This window comes from Rhamphochromis longiceps, linkage group LG15 (assembly GCF_057381845.1).
Source record: "Rhamphochromis longiceps isolate RC_006_pf linkage group LG15, R_longiceps_female_GT1.1, whole genome shotgun sequence".
NCBI classification, from domain to species: domain Eukaryota; kingdom Metazoa; phylum Chordata; class Actinopteri; order Cichliformes; family Cichlidae; genus Rhamphochromis; species Rhamphochromis longiceps.
The window spans coordinates 27,642,299-27,655,140 of record NC_140571.1 but is presented as its reverse complement, the minus strand read 5'-3'; the positions used below and the strand labels follow the sequence as shown (position 1 = coordinate 27,655,140).

General features: G+C 42.7%; 1 protein-coding gene across 3 annotated transcripts in view; it reads right to left on the bottom strand.

The window, feature by feature from the left end:
• arid1b (AT-rich interactive domain 1B) overlaps positions 1–12,842 on the bottom strand; it is a 42,431-nt gene that overhangs the window by 27,893 nt on the left and 1,696 nt on the right. For all 3 annotated transcript variants that reach the window (XM_085381473.1, XM_085381471.1, XM_085381472.1), the window contains exons 2-3: positions 8,593–8,784; positions 1,734–1,883 (exon numbers count right to left, since the gene is read on the bottom strand). In XM_085381473.1, coding sequence (XP_085237599.1) covers positions 1,734–1,883; positions 8,593–8,784 — 342 coding nt within the window. The remainder of the gene's footprint in view (positions 1–1,733; positions 1,884–8,592; positions 8,785–12,842) is intronic.

Here is a 12,842-nt window from a genome sequence, read left to right as displayed (position 1 = left end):
CTCTGTTGGGTTGATGGTGACTTTAGATATGGCCTCAGGCGTGAGGCAGATGAAGTACATGGGATAATGTTTTCTATCTAAATCCTGTCTGAAGCCCCATCGGTGGCATTTTTGTGTTGATCGTGCGGTTGAAGCATCATATTGGCCGGGACATTACGTCTTCCTCGGTGCATAAAAGTGGTTGTTCTTCACATTTGCTGATTTTGTTTAGTTGGATTTTTCATTATAGATGTGTTGCATAGGCCTAGTTAAGTGGTAAACATGGACACTGGCCACAGTAATATGTTGGTTTCCTAAAAGACCCAATCGCACCAATTTGTGTCAATTTACAATTGCTCATTTGGTTTGATTGAGCTGTAGTCGTCTCTACATGAAGTCTGGATAAAGGTTAGCACCAAGTTTTCTTCTGTTCTCCTTTTTTAACTTATAATTAATAAATGGACTTGGTGAAAACCCGAGCTGAGCGGGTCTCCCTTCTCTGACGTGTCCTGAATGAGCCAGACGCAACAACCCATTCAGAAAAAATGAAAGACATCCCACAATGCACTTGTAGCAGATCTCAGAGAAGTCCTGGACATCTCTCGGCTGCAGGTGGAGCTGTGGTAGCTGCTGGGAGTCTCAAAGCGCGGCTCCTGCTGCCTGCTGCAGGTCAGAGTCTCAGCTGCCTTCTTGAGGAAGATGAAGATGATAAAACAGCAGCTGGAGGTCGGGGTTTCCCCATTGCCTGCAGCCAACTCCTTTTAAACACCATGAACGTCTGACATGGTTGAAGTGATCAGATAAAAAACAGACTCGAGGAGATGCTCTCTCTCTCTCTCTCTCTCTCTCTGTTTCATGTCTTCACAAAACCTTGTGTAACACGATCCTCTGAAGACAAAGACAGCCATGTTTGTGGAGAAAGACCAAATGAAGTAACACTTTAGGACAGAAACAGGACAGAAAGGATTGTCATTATCAGCAAATACAAACTAAATACTAAAGTTAATCTGGTCTTTTCAGAGAACTGAAGCTCAGCTCGATGCTTCCTTCATGGGAAAATTTCACAATAGAAGCTGATGAGGATTTACCTCGTCGCTGTTTAATCCCACCCAGCTATGAGCAGACCCCAGTGGACAGATCAGGTCTCTGGAATGGCGTGCTAAAGTCTCACTAACGTGCTATCCCGTGGCCTGGAGGAAATGGATGGATGGAATTTCTTTCTATTAAATTTATCTATTACTTCTAATGTCTGTGCTCTTTTAGTTTTTTCCTGCTTAATTCCAGTTTGGATACTGTTTTTTGACTTCTGTAGAACACTTCATGTCTTTTTTAAGTGCTACAGAGACAAAAGTAAGTGGAGCTTGCTAGCTGAAGGCATTTCAGGAGCCATTCTGAGATGTTTTGAACTTGTGAGGCTTGGAGAGTCTGGCAGCTTAAAGCTCTCTGGAGGCCTCGAGCCATTTCCCCTCCGAAACATCCACACAAAAGACAGCCACACATCCACAGCAGCATCACAACTTCTTTTATATTTGACAGCATTATCATACAACTTTTCGTTTTCTTATCTTCTGATTTCTGGTTATATGTTGAAGCCTCTTTCTTATTTTTCACAATAAGAATTGTCAAGAGGTTCATTCCCTTCCCTTTACTCCTATAAAAGGCTCTTATTGTGAAAAGATGTGCAGGAATTTGAGTGAATTAACAGTGAAATCAGAAAGACAAAATAAAGTTTAGGTTTGTAATCCCAGTCCTACCTGCTGTGGCAGTGGGCGGGGCTGCATGTACGGTGGCTGACTGGGGGCGGCGGGTTGCTGCTGTGGCGGGCTGAAGTACGGCGGCTGGCCCGGCTGGCAGTAACCGCTCATGTTCTGCTGTTGCTGCTGCTGGCTGTACTGAGAGCCCATCTGAGAAGAGACCACAGACATCAGAGACACAAGGCCAATCGATACTACCTTGTTAACACCACAAGCACAAGGTTACGGCTTTGAATGGCCGATAGATTTCCACAGACTAAACAGACAGAAAGACTCCAGGTCAGAAACATGAAGAGTGCAAAGAAATAAAACAAACTCAAATTTACAATTTGTATTCTTTAGCAACAAATCACGTCTTTCCTTTGTACTGTTACAGTAAGCATCAGCACTGCTTTAAAGTTGAATGACTCTTTATTTTGTGAAAAATCATCACCTGCATTAAATCCATGCATCCATGCAGTATGCAGCATGGATGTCGACATTTTACTTCTATTTTATTGAACAAAAGGACCAGAGCGGACAGTAAAGTGGGAACTGCATCCAGGACAGAAACATGAGCATTATGCTACGCAGTGTATGCAGAACCCAGTCCAGCAGCCAGACCCCAAACTCATCGGGTAACACGCCGATGAGCAGTCAGGCTGCGTTTCTACCTGGTCATGTTTCTAAAGTAGAATCACTTGGTGACTGCTTCGATCACACAGTGATTTTACTAACTCTGGAAAAATAAAAATTCTGCAACCGGTTGGTGACTGATTGCTAAATATTGGAGAACTGTTGCTAGGTGACATTAGCTGCCAACAGGTATACAGCACTGCACTTGTGAGTACAGACTGCTGCAGTTTCCTACAGTTTATATGGAAAAGGCCGATTTGTTGTGTTTCTAGTTTGTGTTTCAGTGTTTCGTCATGTTTAGTGAGTGTTTGCAGACAAGTCAGTGTCTTCTTACAAGCTCTGAGCGACCAGAGCAATCATCAGGACGTTTTTAGCACAGCACCGTCTGTGTGAGCAGCTTAACCCGGCAACAGCCAGCAACCACCTGGGGAGGACAGATTTTTCCCTAGCAACCGAAGGTTACCAAGAGGTTGCTGAACAGTAGTTACTTCATATAAAGTTAAAATATAAAATTTAAAACACACGATCCTGTGTTACTATAGACGCAGCTGCTCAGCTGTACAGAAGTTATGAAACGCATATACATATTAATTAATCATAATTATAATAATAATAATATCAAATATGTTTCTGCATAATCAGTACTTATGCATAAACTTATATTATAGAAGCAGTACTGAGACTCAGACTTAAGCACAGAGTCTGAACACTTCCTTCAGTGGCTCTTCCTCACAGACGCTCTCAGTTTAACTCTTGTGCAGCCTCCTCAAGACGCCCCCAGCCTTCACTGCTTTAGCTAAAGAGTCAATTAAAAGCCAAACAAAAGCATCTCTGTTCCTCTAATGATAATAATAATCTGTTCTGCTCTACAGTGAAGCCGCTCAGGAATCACACACCGCCCTTTTCCTGGAAAGCGACCTCTAAATTTAATTTCCTGAATATCTCAGACTTCCTCTGTAGATCAGATCTGTTCTCATACTGGAGGAAGCTTCCTCCGGTCATAGACTTCTGACCCCTGACCTCGTGTTTTGCAGCATCACAGGAGAACCACATGATGACCGTCAGTATGAGCCACATTTCCGATCTTTAACACATTCCTCCTCTTAGACCCGATCTGTCTGCTTCCAGATACGCAGAGTGAAGAAGAGGAGGAGGCAGATGAAAAGACATAAATTCACTGATTCAAACTGATCATCTTAATTAGGGCTGGGCTACATCATACCATTCACGGTAATACCGGTGTAATGTTGGGCAACGATAAGAAAATGAAATATCGCGATAGAATATGGGTAAAACGCGCATGCGCACTGCCTTTGTTTACATACGCACATGGCGGCGACGCAGAATGAGAAGAGCGAAAGTAGATCGTTAAATGAAACGGATGAACCAGAATTGCTTTGTAAAAATTCTGCAATTTCAGTGGTGTGGAACTGGTTTGGCTTTCATCCGTCAGATACACAACAAAGCACTATTTTTGGTAGAGCGTGCTAGCGGGTTGGCGGCCGTCGTTATTACCGTGTTTTTTGGAAAATACAGCACACTTAAAATCAATCCTTTGATTTTTCTGAAAATCAACAGTGCCCCTTATAATCCAATGGGCCTTATGTATGAATTCTGGTTGTGTTTACTGACCTCGAAACGATTTTATGTCATACACGGCGCTCGAAAATCTGTCAAATGTTTTAGTACGACTTTGCTACGCTACGAACCCGGACTGCTTGATGGATTGTCGGAGAATTACGGCTATCGTAGGCAGGAGCCTTGTGGAGTGATACGTACTGTGCTTCAACATAATATTACCGTATTGTGTGTGTATAACCTCTTTTTAAGTTTTGTGGATATTATACATGGTTATGCTGAGGATATGTCGGCCAGTTTCCAATGAAAATGCCTTTTGGTTAAACTGTCAGCAAGGAATTTGCATTTGCACTGTTAAATTTTTATATAACTTTAATGCACATAAAAAACAGCTGCTTGTTTAAGTGAAAATACATTGATGGGTTTTTTTTTGCACTAATAAAGTTGAGGAGTTGTAAAGTGTTTTGTCTAGTGTCAATTATATCGTCAGTTATATCGTTATCGCAGATTTTCAAATGTATATCGTGATAAATATTTTTGGTCATATCGCCCTGCTCTAATCTTAATACCAAACCAACCATCGTACTCCTCCTCATTAAAATTCATACCACCTTAAAAACCTGCTTTAAAATCAGATGTGTTGAAACTCATCCACACAGCTTCTCTCTCAGATTGTTATCTGGCTCGACGCAGATGCCGCAAAATAGGGCTGCTCGATTATGGCAAAAATGATAATCACGATTATTTTCACTGAAATTGAGATCACGATTATTTGACGATATTTATTTAACCCTTTAAGACCTACTATAGAACCAAGTCCACCAGAGCTTATATTATTTTTATTTTTATTTTTTACATGCTGTAGTGCCATTTGTGGGAGCATTTCAAGTTGCTATACATCAATACAACTGTTATAGCCCATATTTTAATAATATGTATGCATTAAGTGCATAGTAACTACATAAATTGCAAAAAAGTGCAATAAACTACCAAAAAAATTGAAAATCGCTTTTGTTTTGTTTACATATATTTCTACTTGGAGAAGTTTAAGAGGTTTATCCCTCAAAACTTTAAATACAATAAAGTTGCAAAAAATAGTTTCCCACCACAGGAAATTTATTTTGAGTGTCTTCATAGTTTTATTTTGGAGATACAGCAATTTTTATATACTGCAGGAAAAACAAAAAACAATCCTATGATGCAAATTTGCAAAGAAAACAGCATGTGCATCATTTCACTGTGGGAAGTGTTACGAACAGCTGATAGGAACGGCAAAGCGTGTTTCTGGAATATTATGTTTTTGTTCCTGCAAGCGCTTTTTATGCAATTTTTGCAAAGCTATATGTGGAACGAAACCGTGACCGAGGACAAGCTGATGGCATAAGATGTAAGTACAACTCCTCTGGTTTCATATGCAAAACAAATTATTGCGCTAGCTTACACGGTTCAGGTTCTACAGGGATTTAAAAATAGTTACACAAAACGGAGCGTGCTGCTTTGACCGGCTTTAAAGGGTTAACAATGACTTTAAAAAAATAATATAAAATAGTGTGCAACACCACTGAAGTTTTTTTTTTTTTTTTAAACTCTTTTCAACCAACGGCAGTCACTCTCCAAATAACTTCTGCTTAGCTTTCCGAGCTTCCCTCGGGTCCTCTTAATCAGCGGTCTCCACCCTTTTTTGCGCCACGGACCGGTTTATGCCCGACAATATTTTCATGGACCGGCCTTTAAGGTGTCGCGGATAAATGAGGGAGGGGCTAATAATCGGCTCAGTCATTTTTAATGATCGTTGAAAGCCCAGATCGTAATCGTGATTAAAATTCGATTAATTGAGCAGCCCTACCGCAAAATGCAATATAATGCAACCTCGGTGCAACCCGAGAGAGCTGCAGCTGCGGGATTAACCGCCCTGCTCGAGAGCACTAAAGTGGGACAGAAAGCCGGCAATGTCTGCATAAATATCAGGAAGACTCAGACAGACTTCAGGCTGCACGTGGACTCTGAAAGCCTGGACGGGCCTTTAAGCGACCTCACCTCCAGCACATTGTTTGATCGAGAGCATTTCCTCACCAGCATGTCCGTCAATACTGCAGCTTCACTGAAACAGAGATTACAGTCGGAGTTCATGCTCTAACAGTAACTCGGTAACCTCCTGAAACCAGGTTGAGTCTGCGGCGCTCAGACAGGGAAGCCAAGGGTCAAATTTTGTGTGGAATCAGAGAATTAATAAAGAATAGTCCCGGGGCCACTTGGGCCTTGCGCTCCCATGAAACTCATTACTCTCTCTCTCTGCGTAATCAGACACAACAGCGGTGACACAAAATCCCTCAGGCTTAAACCATCTGCAACAATAATGACACCGTCCAGCCCGAGAGTCGGAGGGAGAAACACCTGCAGGTGCCTTCCTCACAGCTCTGAAACCAATCAGGTTCTTAGAGCTTGTAACAGAAAGGTGAGACGAAGCCTGATCTGAAAATTCACTGACTGAAGCTGAACATATATCTTATAAGGAAGAGAAACCCAACTCGAGAACACACAGGTTCAGATCGGAGCTCAACGGCCTGACAACAGCGCAGAGGCCGAACCACAAGATGTTTCCACCTTCTCCGCCTGCTAGAAGATTCAAACCAGCACAAACAGGTGCAGACTTCCAACAGCTGAACCACGGAGGACAATTTCAGACTCTTACTGTCCTCAGAATTAGATTCAGGCCCAACAGTGATGAAACCTGAAGAAAGGTTCTGTGGCTCACAGCAGCAGGTTCAGCCAGGCTACACTCCTCCTTGTCCTGCTCACAGCCACAGTTTCAAATTTTCAACTTTAATGTCAGAAAAAATAAAGTTCACACATGACTACACAGCAGCTCCAATCTTCATCAAAGACTGAAACAACTTCCCGTTGTAACTTTTCAAATTAAAAGTTCCTCATCTTCTGGGTGAAGACTGAATCACTGTCAGTCTAACAAAGCTACTTTTCTAAAAACTCTTCTGTTGACTGGGACTTTTTATCTCCTTATCAAATACCAGAAAACTACAGAGCTCACATGGACTCACTGCAAGTGTTAGGACCTGACATGTACAGATAAACACTTGCTGAGTGTTTTAGTTCTTTATTCTTCTCTGAAAGCTTTAAAATCCACAGTATGTGTGGATGAATTCAGCGATGGCTGATTATTATTAACCCATCATCACTGGGACAGACAGATTTATTCTACCTCCTGATTCGTTCGCTGAGAAGAAGCTTCGCCGTCTGTTGCTCTCTGTGGCATTCGGCGGTGTTTACCCACCAAAGGATCCAGTCTGCTCTGAGCTGCAGCGTCAGACCCAAACTGGAGTCTAAAAATAGCCTGAGCCCAGGGTGTACCAGAAATAGCCTGACCCGGACCGGCCCGGCAGAAGCCGTGCGGTCTGACTGCATCAACAGAGGCCTTGTCCACAGTGACAAAACGGTGACGCTGCAGATGAATCAGCACCAAGGGAACGAAGGCCTTAGTTTCCATAAACCAGCTCAGAGGCTGCTGAAGACCAGCAGAGCAGGAGCAGGGACGGCAAACTCACAGGAGATGTTCACATTAGTCATCCTGGGAGGACATTAACGAGCCAACAGTCTGCATGTTAATGAGTATCTGGTTAATGCTTCACACGTGTATCCTAATGTGGAGAGTTACAGGAAGCTCTCGGGTCCTCTGGCCTGTAGTAAAGCAACCTGATCTCTACAGAAATCAGAGTTTTACATATCAGCCTGATGCTGCTCTGCAAACATGTCTCACCGCTCTGCAGCCACAATGAAAGCACTGATTTGGGCACTGATCAGGTCTATTTTATCACCTACAGTAACCAACCCCAGACGAACACCACCACCCACCACATTGGGCTGGCTCGCACTCAGATTTAACAGTTTTCCAACATCACATAAAGTCATGAGAGTTATAATGACTGAAAGAGTGAGGTCACAAACACGAGCTCCTCCACAGAGGCAGGCTTAGGAGCTCAGAGGAGAGCTCCTGCTCCTCCATGTCGAGATGCTGCAGAGACAGACGTCTGCATTACCCGCTTAACTTCAGGCAGGTGGGAGATCAGGAAGGAGGGTGGAGTCAGATAACTGGCAGGTTTCACCCCAACATGAAGGTTTTTAATTGGGAACTTTTGTCTATACAAATTCTCCCACAGTGTGCAGCTCAGGATCCTTTCAGCGCCGTAGGTCAACCAAGCATCCTGGGTGGATTTAAGGAACCAGTTAAACTCTGCATAAACTCATCAAATCATTTAAATTTTAAATCCCATCTTAAATGTATTTTTATCACCTTTCCAGTAATTTCAGGGAAATTGTAGATTTCTATTTTTCATTATCTGAAGATGGTCTTGATGCTGTTATACAACTAAACTGCTTCTAACTGGCCAGTGCAGCCACAGAAAGAAATGAAAGCCTGTAAATTACTGATAAGCATCACTTATTTACTGTGACAATAAAAAAAGTAAAGCTGAAGACTTTCAGGTGTCTGATTTATGATCAGATTTATGGATGTTCAGTTTTATTGACGTCAGATCCTGTAACTGCAGAGTTTGAAATCCCACCCAGAACTACAAGTTAAATTAAACTAAAGAATTATTTTACATTAATTCGTCCAAATGGAACCTTAAAGACACATCTGAGCGCCTCCTACCTGCTGCTGAGGATACTGCATCCCTCCCATTCCCACCTGCCCCCTGCTGGACATCCCCATTGGGTATCTGTGGGGGGTAGGGGAGCCGTAGGGCTGTCCAGGGTACGGCGCCCCCTGTTGCTGGGAGTACGGGTTGTTGCTCATCCCGTATAGTTGAGAACGTTTCATCGCCATCGGGTCCATGGGCGACACCTGAGGAGGAGAACACGGTGGATAATTAGTGACGCCATGAACTTAACACCATGTTTAAAGACACAACACGTGACTCTGATTCATCAGTGTGACAAACCCTCTGATGACTACAGAGCAATGACATCATCAACATTCATATTAGTAAGACTGAGGAGGTACTGCATCTTTCTGTTTGTTTCCACTATGAGAAATCCAAACTGTCCGTTCATCAGTTTTCTTCCACCATTAGCTCAGTCTTCTATATCCATCAATATCCATCTATATATCCATCCGTCTGACTGAGCACGCTCACACTGATGGACCGATGGAAAGTTAAATATCTTTATATATAAGCTCCACTCTGTGTGTCTGCTTCGGGGCTTGGCCTACTGCCACCTGCTGCAGATAACACACCACACATTATCCTAGTAACTTACCCACTGATATGGTTTGTCTGTTTTCACTGAGGTTCATGGCATGTGCTCAGGTGTGAGGGGGTCAGGTGTGTCTCTGAGAGTGAACCCTCATCTGCGGCATGCTGAAGGCCTGCGAGGCCACTTTAAGCCGGAGTCAACAGTCACGCCTGGGTACACTTTAATATTCACACTCACTCTGTATTTGACACACTGACATAATAATAGTAGGTGAGAGGAGTGACTCAGAGAGAACAGATGTTTCACCGCCGCTCCGGCAGCTAAAAATAGAAACCGCTGACGGAGTTTACGCTTAAAACAAACTGATGCAGACTTTTAATCCTGTCCTTTAATCTCCTCTCACTACACAGCAGTCAGCTGAGCAGAGTAAATAAAGAGAAACCTCAGGCTGGAGCGCTGCCAAGCCCACACAGCTGCTTCAAGTCAGGCAGAGGATCCACAGACCGGATGAAAACAGGAGGACAGGAAGCTGCTGCGATCCATTTTCCTGAGTACTGCTATCATCACGATTCACGACCCTGGCCCAAACTGCAGAACGTGTGTTTTATTTGGACAAACCTGTGGTCAACGCAACATTTGTAATATTTAGTGTTTTACTGGCTGATTTCTTGTAATGGAGGCTGATGGGAATTGTTGGAAAAAGCAGGAAAAAGATTAAAACTCAATGGGGTGCTTCATCCTCCTCTGTTGCATTTGATCCAATATGGTGGCGGTTAGCCATTATAAATTTTAATCATCAAAAACCAGCAAATAAAATCACTGAACACAAGTTTCATTTCATATATCGTAGATTGGGACTGGCTAACAAACGGGTGTGTGTGGCCAAATCAAGTCAAAAAGAGACTACGAAAATAAAACGGCTGATAGTCAGCGTGTTTTACCACAAGGTGGCGCTCAAGTAAGATAACATTGCTCAGTACAAATCACATTAACTCAAATACCCTGCAGACCACAGGCATGTTTAATATAATGAATAATATGACCCAGAGATAGGCCACAGTAGTGCCACCATGTGGTGTGGTACAGAACTGCTTTAATCTCAGGAGGTTTGTCAGGAATCGCAATTTTCTACTGTTTTTTTTCTATTAAACATACAAAACTGCATCACATCGAGCCTGCACCTTTTTCCAGTCAAACAGCCCAATTTTACTCCCAGAACATCAAATTCTGCCGTTTCATCTGAGCCATCAGCATCTCACAGAAACACGCAGTCATTATGATTTATCGGGTTTATGTCGATAAATGTCGAGTCCCTCACTTCCACTTCATCATGTACCCACTGACGTCACATTTAAACACTATAGATCAGCATCATTAACACGCAGGGTTAATACTGCAGAGGCGCGTTTTAACCCAAACCACCTTTTCTAAAGCTAACCAAACAGTTTTTGGAGTCTACGATGCCGAGAACAAAGCAAACATAATAAGGGACAAACTGCAGCCTTCTCACTCACAAGCTTATAACCTACAACACCATCAACGTTCCATCCTTCTTACTGGGCCCGGGCCATATCATACTGTTCATGGTAATACCGGTATAATGTTAGGTAATGATAAGAAAATGAAAAATCGCGATAGGATATGGGTAAAACGCGCATGCGCAGCACTTTTGTTTTCATACGGACATGGCGGAAAAAGCATGGCAGCAACGGAGAATGAGAAGGGCGAAAGCGGATCGTTGAATGAAACAGATGAACCAGAAATGGTTTGTAAAAATGGTGCAACTTCAGTGATGTGGAACTGGTTTGGCTTTTGTCCATCAGATTCACACCAAAGCACATTTTTTGGTACAGCATACAAGCGGGCTGTTGTTATTACCGGTATTACCGAACCAATTTTATTGGTTTTATTTGGTGTTCTCCGTTACTAACAGAAGACCCAACAATTAAACTATTTTAAACTTTAATATCTGAAAACACAGCCAACGTGTGTGTGACTCCTGCATGTCAGTCATCCGATCACCAGCTCCATAAACCAACACATTAGCTCGACTACAGGAATAAACTCGTGTATGAAACGTGCAGGCTCTGAGGCGCTGCCCTAAAAGTCTTTATTTCAACTAGAAAACAAAATCATAAAATCATGCTCCACAAGGAGCGTCCACACAGGCCGAGGCCGGCAGTGAGGAGGCGGATAGAAACGACAAAGCAGAGCTGGCCGATCCACAGCAGAGATATTACAGTTTCTATTTTCCTTAGTATTTATTCTGATTTCAGTTTTTATATAAGTTTCGGGAGGTTTACAGAGTGAAAATGTTTAGAGTTTGTCCTCAGCTGACTCAGAGTCCCGTAGACGAGGACAAACACACAACATCTGCATTCATTTCATATTTCACCTCCTTTTAGTTGGGTTTATTGAGCTGCTGTAACAGTAATTTCACAACTTTTAAAATTTTTATTCTGCTAATTAAAATGCTGACTGCCACCTAGTACTAGTTTTAAGTTTAGTTATAATACGATATATGAACCTCGGCCCTTTTGAGACAACAAATGAGAGGAGAGGATTGTGCTGACTGCCATATGAAAGTCCAGTACACCAACTGAGAAGCAAAAAACCCAGATAGATTTTATTCCGGTTCACTAAATAACCTGGCCCTCTTTGTTCAGTCTTTGTGGGTGCAACGAATTCATTCTTTCTTTTTTGTGTAACACAGTGTGATTACACAAATCCTCATTTCTGTTCAGGGCATCAACACGTGGAATTAAAACTGAAACAAATTTAAAGAGGAATCAGTCTTGTTGCCTCGTGTCATCCTGTACACTGAGCTGTGCTCTCCCATCTGCCTGCAAGTTAGAGTTTCTTCATGTAAGCACGTATTGCATCATATTTTCCAATAAGCCAACACACAAGTTTAGCTAATTGAACCTGATCTCAGACACAGGAGCAGACAGTTTGCTGACAAAGATTTCTACCTGTGAAAAAAAAAAAAATTGTGCATGGTTCATCGTTTCTAACAAATAACTGTGTTCTTGTCCCCATTCGGAGGAGGTAACGGATGGTTAGTGAATGATAATTATTCACTAAAAACACATTTTATTAAAACAGAAGCTGATTTATTGAGTAGCTGAAAAATTCCTTGTTTGCATCCAGTCAAATGATCCTGAAAATAAATTAAGGGATCATAATTCCATTATTCAATGGTGACTTAATCACCTGCAGACCGGCATTTCCATTGTTTTCTGCTATTTTAAAGACCTGCTAATAATTCGAAATAATAACCTGTCGATTATTCCATAAAGAAATCATTTAAAAAAAAAAAGATCTTGTGAGTCTATTAACTGCAGTTAAACCGTGACTCTGACGAGCTTCTACAGTGCACCGCCGGTCCAGGTAAAGTGACACTGACATGGAGTAGGGATGACCGGGGTTGAGGCCTCCTGCAGGCCGGGCTGCAGCGGCGGGTCAGCCAGTGTGTTAGCCCCAGTGTTGTGCCGGTGGTGATGGGCACATGGCTAATCTGCATGAGTGAAGGTCAGGGCTCCCGAGCGGAGATGGGGCTATTAATAGGCTGCCTGCCAAGAAAGTTGTGGCCGGAATCAGAAGCTGAAGTGGCCGCTGTTGCAGGAGGAAGCGTCACCTGATTAGACCCGAGTCCCCGCCACACTGTCTTCTCCCGGCGGGGTAGAGAAACAGATAAAATCCGAG